This window comes from Copadichromis virginalis, linkage group LG19 (genome assembly GCF_057382275.1).
Source record: "Copadichromis virginalis isolate Kocher_CV1m ecotype Utaka linkage group LG19, C_Virginalis_male_GT1.1, whole genome shotgun sequence".
Classification (NCBI taxonomy): domain Eukaryota; kingdom Metazoa; phylum Chordata; class Actinopteri; order Cichliformes; family Cichlidae; genus Copadichromis; species Copadichromis virginalis.
In genome coordinates this window covers 17,847,494-17,868,166 of record NC_140636.1, presented here as the reverse complement: position 1 = coordinate 17,868,166, position 20,673 = coordinate 17,847,494, and the positions used below count along the sequence as shown (strand labels likewise).

At 40.1% G+C, this 20,673-nt stretch overlaps 1 protein-coding gene and 1 long non-coding RNA gene across 2 annotated transcripts in view; one reads left to right on the top strand and one right to left on the bottom strand.

The window, feature by feature from the left end:
* LOC146685902 (serine palmitoyltransferase 2-like) overlaps nucleotides 1-20,673 on the top strand; it is a 24,191-nt gene extending 3,518 nt beyond the window's left edge. Inside the window, exons 2-12 of the mRNA XM_085442197.1 lie at nucleotides 410-604; nucleotides 1,599-1,753; nucleotides 3,645-3,793; nucleotides 6,945-7,069; nucleotides 7,594-7,687; nucleotides 7,959-8,064; nucleotides 8,788-9,007; nucleotides 9,647-9,773; nucleotides 11,283-11,418; nucleotides 12,359-12,488; nucleotides 17,212-20,673. Of these exons, the coding sequence (XP_085298323.1) occupies nucleotides 410-604; nucleotides 1,599-1,753; nucleotides 3,645-3,793; nucleotides 6,945-7,069; nucleotides 7,594-7,687; nucleotides 7,959-8,064; nucleotides 8,788-9,007; nucleotides 9,647-9,773; nucleotides 11,283-11,418; nucleotides 12,359-12,488; nucleotides 17,212-17,331 (1,557 nt within the window). The 3' untranslated portion in view covers nucleotides 17,332-20,673. The remainder of the gene's footprint in view (nucleotides 1-409; nucleotides 605-1,598; nucleotides 1,754-3,644; nucleotides 3,794-6,944; nucleotides 7,070-7,593; nucleotides 7,688-7,958; nucleotides 8,065-8,787; nucleotides 9,008-9,646; nucleotides 9,774-11,282; nucleotides 11,419-12,358; nucleotides 12,489-17,211) is intronic.
* Nucleotides 11,414-20,673, bottom strand: part of LOC146685898 (uncharacterized) — a 35,335-nt gene continuing 26,075 nt past the window's right edge. The window contains exons 2-3 of the long non-coding RNA XR_014916871.1: nucleotides 12,328-12,456; nucleotides 11,414-12,181 (exon numbers count right to left, since the gene is read on the bottom strand). This is a non-coding gene — a long non-coding RNA (uncharacterized LOC146685898). The remainder of the gene's footprint in view (nucleotides 12,182-12,327; nucleotides 12,457-20,673) is intronic.

Below are 20,673 nucleotides of genomic sequence, written 5' to 3'. Positions count from 1 at the left end.
TACTTTATTGTTTGTTTGTTTTTTGCATTGGCTCCAATTACACACAAATAGTAACACAGCGTGATGTGAAACATGCTAGTACTACATATTGATAAGTCACATTGCTGCCACTTGCAACACAATCATCATTATGCCAAACTTGTATATATTTTATTTAAAAAGGGAATAATTTAACCAAAATTTCAGCATTTTTTTTGTACTTCTTTACCACTTTTCTCTGTTCAGCAATGCAGATGATAATGTTTCATGAGTCTTGAAGTTCATTTAGTGTTGTAAAATTGTTGTGATTGTATTGTTTGGATTGTTTTAAGTTATTTTGTGATTCCTAGTTTGCATGGCAGATATTATTTCATGTCTTTCATTAAAATAATTAAACCACTTGCTTCTGTACATTTTCTGATTTACATAGGTCTATGCAGCGTCATACAACAGCAGGCTGTACAGCCGGCCCTTCATCGAGTACTTTGAAGAGACCCCCATGATGGTGGCAGTGCTCACATACATGGGCTACGGCATCCTGACCATCTTTGGCTACCTCCGTGACTTCCTTCGTCACTGGAAGATTGAAAGGTGCCACATCGCCAGAGAGAAAGAGGAGCAAAAGGTAGGATGAAAAACAAATGCAACAGTAAATTTGCAGGAACACAAAATCAATTGATCTAAAAGGTGGTAATCAAAGTTAGGGCTCATGCTAAGAAATTCCAGATAAAGGCAGCAGTTGAGAAACTTGGCTGCCCTTTACCTAAACGCAGTAGCTGTAGCGTTATGATTGCTTCTGGCAGGGATTCATCTCGCATTTCAGGTGTTGAATGGTTCTTATCTGGGAGACTGAGCTCTAATTACATGTTGCCTGGTGACCAAATTGTTGCAGTGTTTGTGCGGGAACAGTAGTGATAACAAAAAGGGGGGGGGGGGACCTTTTGTAGTTTCATTAATCAAAGTAAGCCAATGTGATATTTGCACACTACAAAGCAAGCATCCATCCCAATCACTAGAATCTGCAATGTAGGTTGTCATATTGCAAACATTTTAATCAGCATTGCTTGAAGCTTGGTGTTTTTTAAAGAAAGCAAGCATCAGTTGTTTGAAATGAACCTGTCAGCTGTAATTATGTCCAGCTATGGGGAACTTTACATAGAAATATTCTTTGTTGCCTTTAATCCAAAGTGTGCATGCTTAAGATTGCATTTTTGTTAGAGGTGGAACATGTTTAGAATGTCTTCTGTGTCACTCACTTTTGTTTCCAACATCTTATGTAATGTGTGAAAGTAAAGCCCATTGTTCTCAGAATTTAGTTATGTCAAGGAAAGGAAGCCTTTCGTGGGGAAATCATTAAATGGGCCCGACGATATCGGACGGATGTTTTCCTCCATGAAACAAGGAATATCAGCTCCCTTGATCATGTGTGTTCTTTTAAATGTTGTTGTAATGCTTAAACTGGATGAGATTAAATTCTTTCCTTGTGAGCTTTTGAAGAAACTTGAAACTGTGAAGATCTAGATATCGTTACAGGAAATACCAGTGATGTAGGAGAAAATTCCTATATGTTGTGCTGCTTTTTACTTTCCTTTATTATCTACCTTTTCATCCATGTGTAGGATTTTGTACCGCTCTACCAGGATTTCGAGAACTTTTACACCAGAAACCTCTATATGCGGATAAGAGACAACTGGAACAGGCCTATATGCAGCGTCCCGGGAGCCAAGATGGATCTGATGGAACGAGCCACCTACGACTACAACTGGACTTTTGAGTGAGATTAATGTAGCTTTCATTCAAGAGCGCAAATATTGTTATCATTAAGCTAACCTTAAGGATTTCAGGCACACAATAGCAATGGGAAGTATGCTTTATAACTGCTATGTTACCAACATCACACAAAGTTGGCCAGGTTCCAGACGTCTCTCACTGGACACGGCTTTTTAAAAGCTCCGGCAGGCCTTTCCATTACCCCTGATTAAATAAAACACGAAAACTAATGTACAGTACAATAGCACTAGACTGATAAATCAGCCAGATGTCAGGTGACATTTGCTTAATGTGTTTGCATAATAGACACAAAACTACCTTAATTGAGTTGTGGAATTCAAAAGATGCTGGAAACCTGCCTTTGAGATTGACGTGGTTTTCATAGAAATTTTTCACCTGGACATTAATATTAATACACATCCCCAATATCCCCTGATATGATACGACTGTATGACTATAATAGGAGTTTTGGTTTGTGACTTGGTGCATTAATTTGGAACAGAATTCAAGATTTATAAGACCAGGTTGCTTTTCCTTTTGAACTGTCCTCTTTTGACAGAGTCTGTGCCCACTCCAGCCTTAGCTTTCTGTTGAATTTCTCCTTTTTGAGCACAAAGTAATAAAAGAAGCTGTTCACTGGAGGTTTGTTACTTTTGTTTCACACTAAAGGCTGTTGTGGTGAAAATCCTGTTTTAGCTGATTGGATAAGTGACTCAGAAGGTGTAGAGTTGTTCCTAATAAAGTTTATTTCTCTAGATCCTAATAAAAGTAGAGAAATCTTGAACACATTTATTACAGCATTATATTGCATAGAGCAGGTAGGATTCTCACCTTGTTTACCTCTGTGTATAGTATGTAAATTCTATGAACAGACAGAACATGTGTACTCAGACAATATAAACATAAGACAAGATAAGACCAGAAGCTTGTTGTTTAGAGTCCATTGATCACTAATCCTTAAGCAGGGTTTGGTTTCATGCACATGAACAGTTAAGGTGGACAGGGAAGGTTGGATTGCGTTTTTAATTTGTCTCGTGGTGTGCTTTGGAAATCATCCTGTTGATGCAAAAAGAAATAAAAATGCTATTTTTTTTTTTGCTTGTCAGACTGTGTTACCTTTGACCTTTTTGTAGATTTAACTAAAGAAATGTGAACAAATTCTGTGGTTTTGCAGCACGGTGCTAATAACAAAGCTACAGTTTAATAGTTTAAAGTTGGCTCTTTGCCAAGTTGTCTGTTTGTGGAGACACAACACTGGCTCATCCAGCGAGTTAGGTGCCTTTTTTTATGCTTAAGTGTTTATATTTCAGTGTTAAGTGGCTTAACAAAGAAGGCATGTGTCTGAAAATGTTCAGGTACAAAGACTGGACTGGAAATAAAAACCATTGAAAGACTTTCAGGAAGCCTGGACAATTGTTCCTCAAGACAACTTTAAAAATTGCACGTCATTCTGGTTCTTGGCTGCAAAATATAAAAACATGTTGAATGGCTCTAAGACTTTAGTACAGAATTGTATATGTAGCAGTTTTGTACATTATTTATATATATATATATATATATATATATTCGCACTCTTTATATTATGAAGGTGATAACCCCAGAATAAACAGCCATGTAGCGTTCATCTCATATTAAAATCGGTCCAACTTAAGATCTATAATGTTCGTGAAGTCAAACAAAACACACAAGTGAGAAGATGTGGGAGAGACAGACACCAGAAAGATTGGAAAAACAAAAAAGAGCACGCTGATGCTATCAAACCTCTCAGTCTAGTTTTTAATTACTTCTACCAATCATTACTATTAATTATACCAATCTGTTTCCCAAATCATTAGTTTCTTCTCATTGATTGTTTCCTGTGTCTGTTTATCTTCTCCTCTCGCCCTCTCTTGCAGATACACGGGTCGGGTAGTGCAGGATGTGATTAACCTGGGCTCGTATAATTACCTCGGCTTCGCTGAGAATACAGGTCCATGTGCTGACTCCGCAGCTGAAGTCACTATGAAGTACGGTGTTGGAGTTGCGAGCACGAGGCAGGAGATTGGTACAAACACATGGCAAAACACAGACACACCCGCTACCTTTGCTATCACTGCTGGGTCTTAAATGGCAAGACTGAGCACAGCTGAATTCACCTCGGTAAACAAAATGTCATAAACCAGTTAGTTTAGTAAAGCTGTGGGAACTAGTATGATGATCATCTGTGCGCGGTGTTTGAGCCAATTGCAAATTACCGTGACTTTTCTGTCTTTACAAATGCTTTCAAATAAGTCTCACTGACCACTTTGTAAAGTACATTTTAGGCATTAGTCTGGTGTTGGAGCACCTTTAACCTTAAGAAAGGTTTTAATTCTTCTTGGCAGAGATTCAGCAACATGCTGGAAACATCCAAACACATCTATGATGCAAATCTCTCCCTTGGTTGTAACGAGTAGTTATTTGAGTTACTGTTGCCTTCTTATCAGCTTGAACCAGTGAACTGCTGCTCTCACTGGATCTTTTCTCTTGTGTGGGAAAATCCCAGTAGATTAGCAGGTTCTGAAATGCATCGGGCACCATGCCACATTAAAAGTCACTGAACTCACCTTTCTTCCCCTTTCTAATGCTCATTTTATCTTGACTATGTTTACAGGCCTAAATGTGTTATCGTTGCCATTTAAATAAATGATTTAATATAGTTGAACACGTCCCTAATAAAGTGGCTGGTGAGTGTAGATGGCTGTAATGCTTATGTACACTATAGGAGTTTATGTCCAACATATTATGTTGTTTGTTGAAAAATATTTAGTCATAATTGACCACTTAAGTAGAGCTTGGATCTTGGATTTGTACGAATACTGGAAATGGAGCGAAACACAAAATATAACAGTTACTGGTTAATGTTGCAAACATGTTGTATCCTGATTGTTTAATTCATACAAAAGCAAAGAGACAATATTTAAAGTTTTGATAACCTCACAGGATGCGAAGAAGTCTGTGCCTCTATGTGGGAAATACTACATGTATCATAATGAAATCCACAACTTGATGTCTTTACACTTGGATGTTATATGATCTGGACAAACAAGATATATCATGTGAACTTTAAGTATCTGAGTATCAACAGGTTCCTTTTTTAACTCCCCAGACAGAAGCGCAAATTTATTGGAGCAGAATGCGATCAGTGCAGTTTGTCAGTCAGCACGATTATGCAAGAAATCTCAAGGTGAAAGTGATTAAACTTGGTGGAGAGGAGAAGCATGGGCAAAGGAGGAAGCTGTTCTACTTGGTGAATACAGTGGGGCAAAAAAGTATTTAGTCAGCCACTGATTGTGCAAGTTCCCCCACTTAAAATGATGACCGAGGTCAGTAATTTGCACCAGAGGTACACTTCAACTATGAGAGACAGAATGTGAAAAAAAAAATCCATGAATTCACATGGTAGGATTTGTAAAGAATTTATTCGTAAATCAGGGTGGAAAATAAGTATTTGGTCACCTCAAACAAGGAAAATCTCTGGCTCTCACAGACCTGTAACGTCTTCTGTAAGAAGCTTTTCTGTCCCCCACTCGTTACCTGTATGAATGGCACCTGTTTGAACTCACCATCTGTATAAAAGACACCTGTCCACAGCCTCAAACAGTCAGACTCCAAACTCCGCCATGGCCAAAACCAAAGAGCTTTCGAAGGACACCAGGAAAAGTATTGTAGACCTGCACCAGACTGGGAAGAGTGAATCTACAATAGGCAAGCAGCTTGGTGTGAAAAAATCAACTGTGGGAGCAATCATCAGAAAATGGAAGACATACAAGACCACTGATAATCTCCCTCGATCTGGGGCTCCACGCAAGATCTCATCCCGTGGGGTCAAAATGATCATGAGAACGGTGAGCAAAGATCCCAGAACCACACGGGGGGACCTGGTGAATGACCTGCAGAGAGCTGGGACCAAAGTAACAAAGGTCACCATCAGTAACACACTACAACGGCAGGGAATCAAATCCCGCAGTGCCAGACGTGTTCCGCTGCTGAAGCCAGTGCATGTCCAGGCCCGTCTGAAGTTTGCCAGAGAGCACATGGATGATACAGCAGAGGATTGGGAGAATGTCATGTGGTCAGATGAAACCAAAGTAGAACTTTTTGGTATAAACTCAACTGGTCGTGTTTGGAGGAAGAAGAATACTGAGTTGCATCCCAAGAACACCATACCTACTGTGAAGCATGGGGGTGGAAACATCATGCTATGGGGCTGTTTTTCTGCCAACGGGACAGGACGACTGATCCGTGTTAAGGACAGAATGAATGGGGCCATGTATCGTGAGATTTTGAGCCAAAACCTCCTTCCATCAGTGAGAACTTTGAAGATGAAACGAGGCTGGGTCTTCCAACATGACAATGATCCAAAACACAGCGCCCGGGCAACAAAGGAGTGGCTCCGTAAGAAGCATTTGAAAGTCCTGGAGTGGCCTAGCCAGTCTCCAGACCTCAACCCCATAGAAAATCTGTGGCGGGAGTTGAAAGTCCGTGTTGCTCGGCGACAGCCCCAAAACATCACTGCTCTCGAGAAGATCTGCATGGAGGAATGGGCCAAAATACCAGCTACTGTGTGTGCAAACCTGGTAAAGACCTATAGTAAACGTTTGACCTCTGTTATTGCCAGCAAAGGTTATGTTACAAAGTATTGAGTTGTATTTTTGTTATTGACCAAATACTTATTTTCCACCCTGATTTACGAATAAATTCTTTACAAATCCTACCATGTGGATTCATGGATTTTTTTTTTTTTCACATTCTGTCTCTCACAGTTGAAGTGTACCTCTGGTGCAAATTACTGACCTCTGTCATCATTTTAAGTGGGGGAACTTGCACAATCGGTGGCTGACTAAATACTTTTTTGCCTCACTGTATCTGTCTCACCATCTTAACCGTGAAATAGGGAATTGGCTTTGGCAGTGGATCCTTGAGTTCTCTTGTTTTATTTAACCTGAACAAAGCTGGGGTAGCTGTTTCCCTCCATCTCCAGTCTTTATGCTTATTTTATTGATCTTCTGTGGTATCATCTCCCAGGAGAAGCAAGTAAATAAACAATACTAAAAAAATCGATGTCAGTTTTAGAACTTCAAGGTGTTCAGTGGTATCCGTTTATTTTAAGCTCCCATGTTTTTTGTGGGTTTTTTTCTTTTAATTCATGTATTTATTTATTTTTTGTTCCTCAGGTAACCTGGACAGACACGAGGAGATGGAGAAACAGGTGGCTAGGTTCCTGGGTGTGGAATCAGCCATGGCGTTCGGCATGGGATTTGCAACTAACTCAATGAACATACCAGCACTCGTTGGCAAGGTAAGACCCCAAGTGACACAGGGGACAAGGATGAGCTTATTTTTAGCAAGATATCCTGGATGTTCATGGGTCTTTTCTAAGTATGTTTACTTAATAGTACGCTATTGTAGGTCACCAGTTACACCAAGCACCTTATCTTATATCAGGAAGAAACACTTGCTGGTGACTGGCTGGTTGTGTGTGTTAAAGTGAAAAAGGAGCAAACTAAGGAAGTGAAAGCCAACAGTGGTGAGACTGCTAAAGACTTCTGCTCTAATAAAATGATTCAGACCTGCTGGTATAAAGGTGTAGGGTTAGACTCAGAGCAGTGAGGTATGAAACAATGCAGTTCTACAAAGCAAGCTGCATTCTCAGTGTAATTCTCTCAGCAGAGGTTGTTCTATATAATTGTAAAAAAAAGGATTCTCCAGCCTCTCACCAGCCAATAAAAACAATGTTGACTAAAAAAACGTAGCAGTCCATCTGCTATTGTGTGCAACAAATCCTATATGTGTGAAATATTAATGCTAATTAATCTTCTGCAGGGTTGTCTAATCCTGAGTGATGAGCTGAACCATGCCTCTCTGGTCCTGGGAGCCAGACTATCTGGGTCCACCATCAGAGTCTTTAAACACAACAGTGAGTCTCCTATTTGTTCTTATCCATCTGCTTCCTATTTGCATTTATTCCCATGCATTAGCCATGTCGTAAAACTTCCATTGCTTCTCAAGGTCTGTAATTATAGCGCTTTTTATTAGTTTGATTGTCTGATCTAATGTTTGCCAGCTTTAAAACAACGTCAGTGGAAAAGAGAAAGCATTTTGATGTAGAATACAAAGGAAGACCACTGCTAAAACCACAGCTTTCATTTTGAATGTTAACACTTCAAATTTTTGTTTTTTCCTGTCAGATATGCAGAGCCTTGAAAAACTGTTGAGAGAAGCCATCGTTCATGGCCAACCCAGGACTCGCAGACCATGGAAGAAGATCCTAATAGTGGTTGAAGGCATTTACAGGTACTGCTTTGATTTCCTGTATATGTCATACATGACTTCATGGGGAAAATAAATATTTAGAACGTTTAAGTCTGTTAGATGTGCTTATTTAATCTATTGGGAGTACATTTAAATCTTGTCTTTGGTAGGAGAAAGTCTCAGCGCTGAATTTATACAATTTTTGCAACTGTGCTGAAATTGTCTTTGGCCTTATGCAGTAGAAAAAAAGGAGTTGCCCACTTTTAAAATTCCCTTTATTTTCCTTCCTAGTTTCAGGTTGAGCAAGACCTAAAAACTTTATTGCATAAGCAGCAATTCCATCTGTGGCCAAAGCCCCTGGGCGGATTATTAAGAATGATTGTTGATGCATGTGCTTAATGCATGTATGTCTTTGCACCAGAAATACAAGAGCAGGTTCAGCTTCCTCTGATGGTTTATTCAGGTTCAGCACTTTAAACTGTACTGAGAATGTGTCAGTGCTTAGTTAGCTAACCTGATTCTGTCTGATGGGGTGCTACAAAAAGCATTTGCAACGTGCAAGACAGTTTCTGCTGTCTTTTTTGTTTTTTAATAAGTTTAACTTTTTTTTATTTGAGTCAAAAGTCATTTCAGCTGTTTATTCTATGTTGACAGCTGTTGGGTGGATAGTTTCTGGTGCAAAAGCTGAATTTGTTGGGAAAAACAAAGCTGTAACACCTCAGGAGATGTAATGCACCTTCCACTCTGCCGGTTTCCTCCCTGCAGCATGGAGGGCAGCATAGTGCGCCTGCCAGAAGTGATTGCCTTAAAGAAGCGCTACCGGGCCTACCTTTACTTAGATGAAGCCCACAGTATAGGGGCCCTGGGTCCAAGAGGAAGAGGTGTGGTGGATTACTTTGGCCTCGACCCATGTGACGTGGACGTCATGATGGGCACTTTTACCAAAAGCTTTGGTGCTGCAGGTGGATACATCGCAGGGAAAAGGGTGAGCTTTATCTCTTTGTTTATTTTTTGATTTTTTGAAGAAAAAAAAAAAGGGGGGGGGGGGGGGGGGAAGAGTGCATTTTCTAGCATAACATCAGTTTAAACTCATAGTTTTTCAAGAGTGCACTGATGCATGGACTCTCTAAGCATCACTTGTTGCAGACACGAGTGCTAGTCATTGCAACAGTGCATGTTGCATTCTTGACAACAAAGCTTGCTTATCGAGATGGTTATCAAGATAAGACACTTTGTCTAAATCATCATGTAGTGGCGTCTTAGAACTGCCGAAGCCCTCAAGCAGAACAAAGGAGTCGGAGAAAATTGGTCATGAATCACTTAGGAATGTGTTAACAGGTTACAGGATGTAGCTCACATTATGCTTTTAATGACTTTCATATCCTTCTAAAAATGTAACGGGCAGATTGACAGGTTTGAGAGCGCAAAGCGAAATTCAGTTCTCACTTTGTGCTTATCAGACTGTTGAGGTTTTTAATGTAAATCTGGTGCTTCTAAAAATAAAATAAAAACATTTTCACATATTCGTGAAAGAGGGAAGCAACAAGCAACGTTGTGAGGGACTGAGAGACTGCAGCTGTTCATGCGTATCTGCTTATGTCTTCTGTGTGTCTCCTGGGTTTAGGAGCTCATCGAATACCTGCGCTCCCATTCCCACAGTGCGGTCTACGCCACCTCCATGTCTCCTCCTGTGGTGGAGCAAATCATCACTTCTATGAAGTGCATTATGGGAGAGGATGGCACAACAATAGGTAAGCCTCAGTCCAGATTGTTCACTTTTTTATATGTGAGAAAACTGCATTTCAAGATAAAGTTTAAAAATGTTTTGCTTTTAAGGAGTCATTATGTTGGATGTTGAGACAAATCTCACTTTCCACTTGCATATAGTGCACTCCACATGCACTGCAGTCCATGACCACATCTGAATCTGATTGGTATATAGGCACACAAAGATGTTATGTTGAGGTCAGAAAACTTCCTCTATAGATTGATCAAAGAGTGATAAACAACTAAACTCTGCAGCAACGTCAAACTGCAAAACAGTTTCGGATTAAAAATGTAAAAGTTAAACGGCCAGTTTCAGCAAACTTCAGGCTGTTCTTGCATATTTACTATAGTGCATAATGGTGCAGGTCCTTGGTTATTTGTTTTGTTGCATTATGTTTATAATTTGGTGACGTCTCCACTTCTGATGATTTTATGTCAGCAGTAATTGTTATGATGGGCCACCAGGTGTCACTGCAAAGTTAAGAATTGTAGGACTGGAGCCAGCCTCTGGTCTTTTTCACCAGATGTTATATAAAGAAAAGGAGTAGAAGGGGGGGGAGAGAAGGATGTCCAGTTATAAATATGTATGTATTTTTTTATTTTTTTTTTATAATGGTTACTTGATTTAATTAAAGAGGTTAAGGAATATTTTATGATGATCTGTGTTTATAGACGAGGCAATTCTATCTCCTCTACATGGATTGTTTAATCTAACTTCAACCCTTTTGCTAGAACAGTTCAAGATGTCGCCAAGCAAAATCTAAAGTCCACAGTACACAGTTTGATTCAAATGTAGACGTGCAGAACGTTTCTTTTTCATCTTTGGAAAGCATCATTAAGAGCTCATTTTTATTTTTTGCACTTCAGGAAAGTCAAATTTAGTAAAGAGTAAACAGCCCTCGGTAAGAGAATCACCTCTAAAATTGAGTTGCAATCAGTTGCAACCAGTGACTGACAAAATGTGGATGTAAAGAAAAATTATTAAAAACCCACAAGAAAAAATAAATCCAGACGAAACTAAATATGGGTAGATAAAAGATGAATGATACAAGCATGACACAATTTAAATCATGCAAATGCAGATTTACACCAAACAAACTCGTTATTATAAACAAATAATAAACTTGTTTGTTAACAAACCCAGACCAACAATAAAAACAAAAACATTTAACTGATAAAGCAGTAAATGCAGCCAGGCTTCATTAATGAGTTTGCTATATCCAGTGAGTGTGAGTAACAAGTTACACTAAGCAGAGATGAGTGGATATCACAGCGCTCTGTGAATATTCACATATTGTCCATTAACACATCAGGATGTGATGACTTGTGTGTCTAACACGTTAAAGTTGCAAAGCAAACGGCTGTCATCACACTGCAAAAAACAAAACCTAGATGATTAGATATAGATGATCTTAGAACGCAGGACATCCGTGTGATTAACTTCCATCGTGCTTCCTATCAACTCTGTCTCCAAATTTCTTCATCATCCTTAGGCAGTGAGCGTGTGCAGCAGCTGGCAGAGAACACGGTCTATTTCCGCAAGAGGCTTCGAGAAATGGGCTTCATCATCTACGGCAACAACGACTCTCCCGTCGTACCCTTGATGCTCTACATGCCCGCCAAGATAGGGTGAGCCTCCATCTTTGCTGTTTACTACTGCTCTGATTGCTGGAACTCTTAATTGGAGCCTTAGAGCAATACAGTGTGATCAATTATATCATTTGTTGATGAGTATTGGGTTTTTCGTTTTTCCCCTGAAATATTATCAAGGTAACAAGTTTAAAAACTCTGTTATAGCAGTGGACAGTAGACAGTGTCCCAACGTCACATCACAAGAGCTCAAGGTGTTAAACTGACTGCAGAAACTGAGTCTAGGTGCACACATGCTTTAGTATCAGTACAAGGACTGTACCTCTGCAGCTTTAATTAATCCTGCTGTAAATATCAAGCAAAACACTGGGACCAAAGCAGGTTTGGGACCATTCCTTTTTTCTTCTAATGAAGAATTTGTCTGTCTTCGTAAAGCTTCTGCAGACATGTTTTCACAGAAGACTTTACCCATCTTTTTTTGTCTGTCCTACTCTTTATTAAACCTCTGCGGTTATTTTTGCTATTCAGTTTTTTTAATTCAATTCAGTTTTATTTATACTGCACCAAATCACAACAGTTGCCTCAAGGCGCTTTATGTTATATGGTAGACCCTACAATAATACGTACAGAGGAAAAACCCAGCAATCATATGACCCCTATGAGCAAGCACTTTGGCGATGGTGAGAAGGAAAAACTCCCTTTTAACAGAAAGAAACCTCCGGCAGAACCAGGCTCAGGGAGGGGCGGGGCCATCTGCTGCGACCGGTTGGGGTGAGAGAAGGAAGACAGGATAAAAGACATGCTGTGGAAGAGAGATAGAGATTAATAACAAGTACGATTCGATGCAGAGAGGTCTATTAACACAGAGAGTGAGAAAGGTGACTGAAGAAGAAACACTCAATGCTGGGAATGCCCCAGCAGCATAACTAAGGGAGGATTCAGGGTCACCTGATCTAGCCAGCTTTGTCTCTCCCACCAGAGCGTTTGGCAGGGAGATGCTGAAGAGGAACATTGGCGTGGTTGTCGTGGGCTTCCCTGCTACACCCATCATCGAATCGCGAGCACGCTTCTGCATCTCTGCCGGCCATTCGAAAAACATGCTCGACCAGGTAAACACACACTTAAAAATATCTTCAAGTTCAAGTTCAAGTTCAACTTTATTGTCACTTCAACCATATACAGTTTAAAAATACACAGTGAGGCGAAACAACGTTCCTCCAGGAACCAAGGTGCTACAAGACAAGTTAGTGCAAAAAAAATTATAATATATAATATATCTAGTAATAATATTGTGCAAAAGAGCATTTACAGGTTGGTGTGTGCGATGGTTTGGTGGTGTAGGTCAGTGTGTTTGCGCTTTGTGTTGGTTAGTCAGTCCAGTCTCAATGTTTTGAGGTATTTGAGTTAAGCTGAGTGATAATGTTAGTGTATGTGTGTGTGTGCGCGTGTTTATCAGTCAGTCCCTTTTTGCTGAGGAGACGGATGGCTTGTGGAAAAAAGCTGTTGCACAGTCTGGATGTGCGTGCCCGAATGCTTCGGTACCTTTTTCCAGATGGCAGGAGTGTAAAGAGTGTGTGAGAGGGGTGTGTCCGATCAGCCACAATGCTGGTGGCTTTGCGAATGCAGCGTGTGGTGTAGATGTCCTCAATAGAGGGTAGAGAGACCCCGATGATCTTCTCTGCTGTTCCCACTATCCGCTGTAGGGTCTTGCGGTCTGATATGGCACAGCTCCCAAACCAGACAGTGATGCAGCCGCTCAGGATGCTCTCAATAGTTCCTCTATAGAAGGTGGTCAGGATCGGTGGTGGAAGCCGGGCCTTTCTCAGTCTTCTCAGAAAGAAGAGACACTGTTGGGCTTTCTTGTGCAGGGAGCTGGTGTTGAGGGACCAGCCGAGGTCCTTCTCCAGGTGTACACCCAGGAATTTGGTGCTGTCAACGATCTCCACAGAGGAGCCGTTGATGCTCAGCGGTGAGTGGTCGCCTCGTGTCCTCCTAAAGTCAACAACCATCTCTTTTGTCTTGTCAACATTCAGAGACAGGTTGTTGTCCTTACACCAGTCCGTTAGTCTCTGCACTTCCTCTCTGTACGCTGACTCGTCGTTCTTGCTAATGAGACCCACCACGGTCGTGTCATCAGCGAATTTAATGATGTGATTTGAACTGTGTGTTGCTACACAGTCATGAGTCAGCAGTGTGAACAGCAGAGGACTGAGCACACAGCCTTGTGGGGCCCCAGTGCTCAGTGTGGTGGTGCTGGAGGTGCAGTTCCCGATCCGTACTGACTGAGGCCTTCCGGTCAGAAAGTCCAGGATCCAGTTGCAGAGGGAGGTGTTCAGGCCTAACAGGCTCAGCTTTCCGATCAGTTGTTGGGGGATGATCGTGTTAAATGCTGAGCTGAAATCTATGTACAGCATTCGGACGTGTGAGTCCTTCTTGTCCAAGTGTGTCAGGGCAAGATGGAGTGCAGTGGAGATGGCGTCGTCCGTTGAGCGGTTATGGCGGTATGCAAATTGCATTGGGTCCAGTGAGGGGGGGCAGCAGGGTCTTGATGTGTCTCATGACGAGCCGTTCGAAGCACTTCATGATGGTGGGTGTAAGTGCGATAGGGCGGTAGTCATTGAGACAGGACACAGAAGACTTCTTGGGCACGGGGACGCCTTAACACGTGTTTAGTATTCAGCATGTCTCATTTAACACATTCTAGATATGATATTCTTTTATGGTAATACTCATAGGTAAAGGTCAACAATGATTTCTCAAAATGGGACAATTTCTTTCTTTTTTTTTTTTTTTTTTTTTTTGGTCTTTAAGACCAAGAAGAAGCTGTTACACACCACTGTGTGACATTAAATCCTGCTAAATAATGACCACTAAAAATACTGTTCTGCTCTGTTCTGATGTCTGATGATGGCAGTTAATTGGATGTAATATTCTGCAGCTTGTACTTAGTATGCAAAAGCTGTCAGGTTTTTTTTTTTCTTTAAAGAAAGACTGCAGCACCTACAGCTGCAGATGTATTGATGCTGACTAGTCTTGCGTATCCACTTCTCGCTGTCCACATAGGCGAACGGTCAGGCTGAAGCCATTACATTTCAGTGAAAAACATTCCCCGAATTCCTCTAATTACTCAGAATTGTTAGACCCGAGCCTCTATGAATAAGCTCACTGGTGTTTTGCTAAGTGTACTTCCACAGGGGTTATGGCTAATTACTGGGCCTGCACACAGATCAGGTTTTTGTCAAAGTTTTTCCAGCATGTAGCTTGTTAGCTAGATTTGCCGGCAGGAGTTCACAAGGAGGAGAAGGGTGCAATTACTAATAGTCTACCAGTGGCAGGCTTATTTGAGTGGTGCTGACTGCTACTAGCCAGGCCTGATTTGTTTAGTTATATTCTCTAAAGTTTGTTCATTCCTGTTTCACAGCAGTGTAATGACCTTTGAGCTGTTTGAAACTAAGTGGAGAAATCTAGTTGGCATTAAATAAAGTGGAGCAGTCTAACAGGGGCAAACACTGTCTGCAATTTGAGGGACGCTGATATGATCTCTTTTGACCTCAAATGTCTACCTATGCCTTGAGTAACTTAGAGCATGCCGAGTCCCTTGCAGCTTAATGTCTGACATCCCATTGCCAGAAATCCATCAAAGGACAAGAATGCCTCACTTGGATTTAGAGAGTGTCAGGAAAAGTCTCCCAGAAGAGGCTCCATATAAAAATAAAGTGTCAGCTGTATCACTCTGCAGGTTAACGTACTGTTTGTTCCCTGTGTTTTGAGTGTAGACCTCAACATTGCTCTTTGTGTTGGCCTGTGTAAGTGCAGACAGTTCAGCTTTGATTACAACACATCTAAATCCGCCCACTCTTCACAGCGAGGGCTCTTCTGCGTTGCTGAAATGAGCTCACTGCAGACCTGTTTGCTCTTCACTACGGGCCACCGTCTTAGATCCTCCACGGTTCTTTTCTTATTTTGACACTAATGTAAATCCTCTCACACAGAGGTTGAGCTTTCTCCTGTGCTTCCTGTCTAATGTGTGTAGCTCAGTTGGCGCAGATACAAACTGTGTCTCCAGGAAGTTTTGTATATCCAGGGTTATGGTATCTTCCTATTATTCTCGGTGCACTTCAAAAAATTGAACAAAATAAGCTGAAGACAAGGAGTGGGAGTACTGTACCGTAGTGCTTTTATCTGTCATGGTGTAAAATCTGTCTCCGTTAGTCTTCCTCTCTGTATTATTCTCATGCACTTTGAAGTGTCGTCTTGGTTTGTGTTTCTTTTATCCGCTGGCGAGCTTTCAGAGTATTATCTTTTCACTCTCTCACACCCACACTTACATCCCGACCTAAATCCTTTTATTGCCATCGTTATTTCATTCTACTGACCGCAATAATCTGTCAACCTTAAATGTCAGGTTATAACTAATGTATCTGAAAATGTGGAGACGGTTACAAAATTGTCCACCTAGTGTTGATTTGGAGGAGCTACTTCGACATCTGATGGCTCAAAATGTTAAAAGCATCAGAGGTAGAATAGTGATTGATTCTTCCATGAAATATATATTTTTTATTTCATTTTATTTTTTTTTCTAGTCTACCTGAAAAGCCTTACTTGATTAAGGAGATGAACCAACTTAATATTTGGCCGAAACGACACAGAAAGATACTCATGATTTGACTGCAATAAAGCATTTCAGTTCCTTTTATACTTTAAGATGTGATACAAAGCCCATCTGTCATCCTCACAAAGCTTTACCATAAACAGAAGGTATATATTGCTTTACTGGCAACCTACACACATTGAAACACTGAAAAACTCCTCAAGCCCCATAAATAGTCACTTATCCAAAGTTGCATAAGTCCAGGAATTGGTGAATAAACATCTGGTGTAATGGGAACAATGTACTCCACGCATGCATGTTACTCCACAGCTCTAATTTCAGAACAAAAACGCGTTGTATAAGGTTTTGACGCACTGGGAGAAATCTAACTTTACTCTGAATTTTTGGAAATTCTCCACTTTTTTTTTTTTTTCCTCTTGTATTTCTTTTCCAGCCTGTTACTTTATTATTCCTGGTTAATGTCACCAGTGTGAGATGTGCGACAATAAATCTCGTTTCCTATTTCAGAAAAGCAGCTGTGTGCTGCAGGACTGAGGGATTTAACAAATAGCTGGTGAACAAAATGTAGCATTTGCAATCTTGAGAGAGAAATATTAATTTTAAAAAGGAAACTGTAGATTCATAAAAACGGGAGTCCAGATTTATGCCAATTAATCCATTAATGTGCTTTTGAGCTGACAGTATTGAATCTTAAAACTTTTTAAAAGGTTGTTTGTTCTGCAGCTTGTTGCTCTGACCTCAAGTGAGCAGAAATCTACTGATGAAGCTTAAAGTTAAAACTGATGAAACAAACATGCATGATGCAACAAAGCAAAACCACATTAAAATTTCAGCAATATATATACTCATCCCTACATTGTGTAATTATTGTCGACCTTATGCTATAACAGCTTGAACTGTAGCACTTCAGTTGCATTAACCAGAGCTCATGCGCTCAGAGTGAATATGTCCCCCTTAGTTGTAGGGCTTTAGATAGAATGACGATTTGCTGCTGTTTGGAAGACGTGTCTGTATGAACTCATCACTTTGCTCTAACACCCAGGTAATAGAAGTGAAAAATGTAAAAGTTCAAACCAGAGATCTTTCCTGCTTCGGCCCCAGTTTACAATTTGGTTTCACGAGGCTGGTGTCTCTGCATCTGTAAACGTCCTCGCTCTTCATGTTGGCCTTCAGACTGACAGCATTTTTTTTTCTTCTTCATTGTATAAATGTCTCCACAGGCGCTGAACGTCATCAGTGAGGTTGGAGACCTCCTTCAGCTCAAGTACTCCCGTCACAGACTGCAGCTGTCTTCTGCGCGGCCTTTTGATGATGATGTGTATGAGGATATTGACGACTGATGAATCACTCTGCTGCTTAAGTGGCGTGAACCAGAACAACCCCGGAAAATACAGAGCGGGTCGGTCAAGATGGATCACAAGTCTTCCTTAAGGAGAAACTTGTGCGTACATGCCCCCTGCCATCATGTTGCCAACTCGTAACCTCCCCAGACGAAAGCAAAACGCTTAAAAATACCCTCAGATTTTATTTTGCCTTACTACACATGCAGAGATTGTGAACAGTGAAAATGGCACCTCTGCTTCCTGTGTCTTTTATCACTTTTTTTTTTTAAGATTTTTTTGTTTGTTTGGTTGTGTCTTTAGTATTTGTGGTTTTGGCCTTTGTTAAGCTTGTAATTACAGATCCAGTGTGCACGTCATCTTTTTGTTTTTTCTTCACTTATGACATGAATCTGACTTAAATCGAAAATGTAAGGAGACTAATAAGGAGAACATCGTTACCATCTATCAATGAACGGTCCTTTCTTCCACTCCTTTGAAAGGAGCCGTTATTGTCATAAGTAGAAATCACTAGATGCATTTCCACAAGACCTAATTCTTCACCACCAGGAGCCTGTTGGCGTGCAAACATGACATGACTTACAGCCAGTTCCTTCCGTTTTTTTCGAGTAATGTAACAGGGAATCTGTCAGTTTAGAGCTAATTACCTGACAGCTTTCCATTTAAAAAAAAAAAAAGAACATTTTGACATTTATTGCTATTATTTAGAAGTTTAGATGGACAAAGTCAGCCTCAAGTCTTAAAGCTAAGCTCACCGTTTGCTAACTTTCACTTCATATTTTTCCTGCTGCATAGCATAGATCTGAATTTAAGCAACAAAGCAGATGAGCGCATTTCCCCAAATCCCAAATACTGTCTTTTATGTATCTCCAGTAAAGTGAAATATCTGTCTTCAGCAGTAAGATGAAGGTATTGCCATAATTTTGCGTTTGAGAATTTTATTTGCCTCCACTGAGATCAGCTCTGGGTCAGTAGAACAGTGCCAAAGTGAACAGAACAGATTATCTGTGATGTTTGTATGTGTGAGGAAATGTTCCTGAATGGGCCGCATGGCTCAAAAGAATAAATGTTTAATATCCTGTTCAAGGCTTCAGTAAAAATCACAAGTTGAAATAGAAATCAAAAACTAATTACTCTTTCAAACATTTGATTTTATCTTTTTTTTCAGTAATGAAATGATTGCAATGATATTGCATGTTTTGGTTTTTTTTTCATTTTACTTAAGGAGGACCTGCTCTCTGTATTGTTACTGTTAAACTCTTATAGAGTAGCTTTGCATTATTCACAGTTCAAAATAATCTTTATTTATGTGATACTGAGCCTTGGAGCCGCCTCTCAGTTCATCTCAATTTGTTAGAAAATGACCCATTTTTAGCACCCTTTCATTGGAACTGACTTTCTTCTGATTGGTCACACCTCCCTAAGTGTTTGCTGATAACAAGTGGGCGTGGTTTCTTCACTCAGAGCGACACTCGTGATGATTATAACAAAGACATCTTCTCTAAATGAGACGAGCCCCAGGAGTAGAAAATCCTTTTGATAACTGAACATTCAGAGCAGTCTAACGCTGAGGTTTTGGCTCACAGAGATGACGTTTGCATTCGCTGACATTTTTATTTGAAACTTTGGGTAGAATTATTATAAATATCCACTGCTGTAGCGATTTTATATATACAAAAAAAAAGGAAAAGCTTAAACGCGCCGCTTTAAGTGAATAACACTTTTATAATAATCAGTTTTATGTTGCAAAACTATAAACATGATTTCTTTCATTGACAGAACTACCACTTTCCATTTCAGAAAAAAAACATTTTAAAAAGCCATGTTGAGATTTAAACACACTTGAGTGCTGCTACTGGAGAAAAAAAAATGGGGAATTTAACCCTAAAACATAATACACATTATACAGTCAGCGTCTTTTCCCCCCACCAGGACCAGAATTACTGGGACTGTGTTTGTCTTCCTGTTTGTTACGGGGGGGTTCCTCTTAAGTCATGTGACGAGGTTCAAACTGAAGAATATCTATTAGCGCAGGTAAACTAGTGTGGACAGGATCCAGCTCTTTGCTGCTTTGTGCCTGATAATTGTTTTGCCTTGAAAAACAAAATGCTTTCTTTGTGCTGAGACTAATGAGTCAATAATGATGTTAACAGTCTTCTTAGGATAGGCGAGTGTGTTTTGCCTTTACGTTCTTCCACATAAACAGCAGCTGTATTTGGAAATGTGGGCATTTACATTGTACTACTGAGCTTTGGGACAGCAGCACTCCTTAGTGAAGGGAACTCATGTCCCACGTGTATATGCTACCGCTTGCATGTGTGCACACTGACGAGTGCTGTGCAAGCGCTCGTCCTTCATACTAATGCACACACAGGAAGAATTCCTCCCAGAAGCTGCTCTGCACCAGAGCTGGTGGTGCTCAAAGTGACACATTGTTGCTGTTTTTTTTTTTTTTTTTTTTGTAACCTACTACATTCTGTCTTCATGTCTTTCTGGGGTTGCTGAGTTGTTTTATTTTTTTATTTTTTGGTCCATCTTTGCGGATCTTCTGATGTGTAATGTGGGATACTTGTGTAACACGTCTTATGTTATCCTTTTGGCTTCCTTTCTGCAGAGAATCGATCACAGATGGTCGTTCGTGAGCTGAAAGTTTGGTTGCAATGTTGTTCATACAAATACAGAATGTATCTATGTATTTTTAATTATGAACCGAGAGAAGCTGTACCGTTATACTCACAGCAAATATTTAAACATATGTTTACGTTATGTAAAGATTTTATGTCCTGACATTTTACTAAGGAGTTTCTGAACATTAATTAGATCAGTTTCCCTTCAGTTCATTGGTACTTCTCAGTAGTCCTCTGCAAAGACTGCATCTGGTTTCAACCATAAAAGCAAAATAACCTCGTTGTTTTTATTCTTTGTTTTGGTAAAACGGCATGAAATGCTGTTATGGATGATGGCTCGCTACAAAGTTTATATGTTGTTTCATTAAAAATTAGCTGTTGGGACGGATGTGTGAGTGTAAGTTACCACACATCAGAGATCGTTGTTCTCTGATATAAAGTAGTTCCTTTGAAGCAGATTTTCTTTCTAAGAATTCTGGTTCTACTCTCATAACTTCAGTTGTTCATCTTTGAACATCTTAATTGTTCTCTTCAACTACTTAGTCTTCAGCAGTACTCGACTGTATAATTAGCACTGTGTGATATCCATGTTAACTAATTTCTCTGCATTTCATCATAGAAAATGCACTATTTCAACATATCGGTAAAAAATTTAAAACGTAATGTTTCACCCTTGTCAGTTACACGAGTAGATGAATAAAAGAGTTTAAAATAT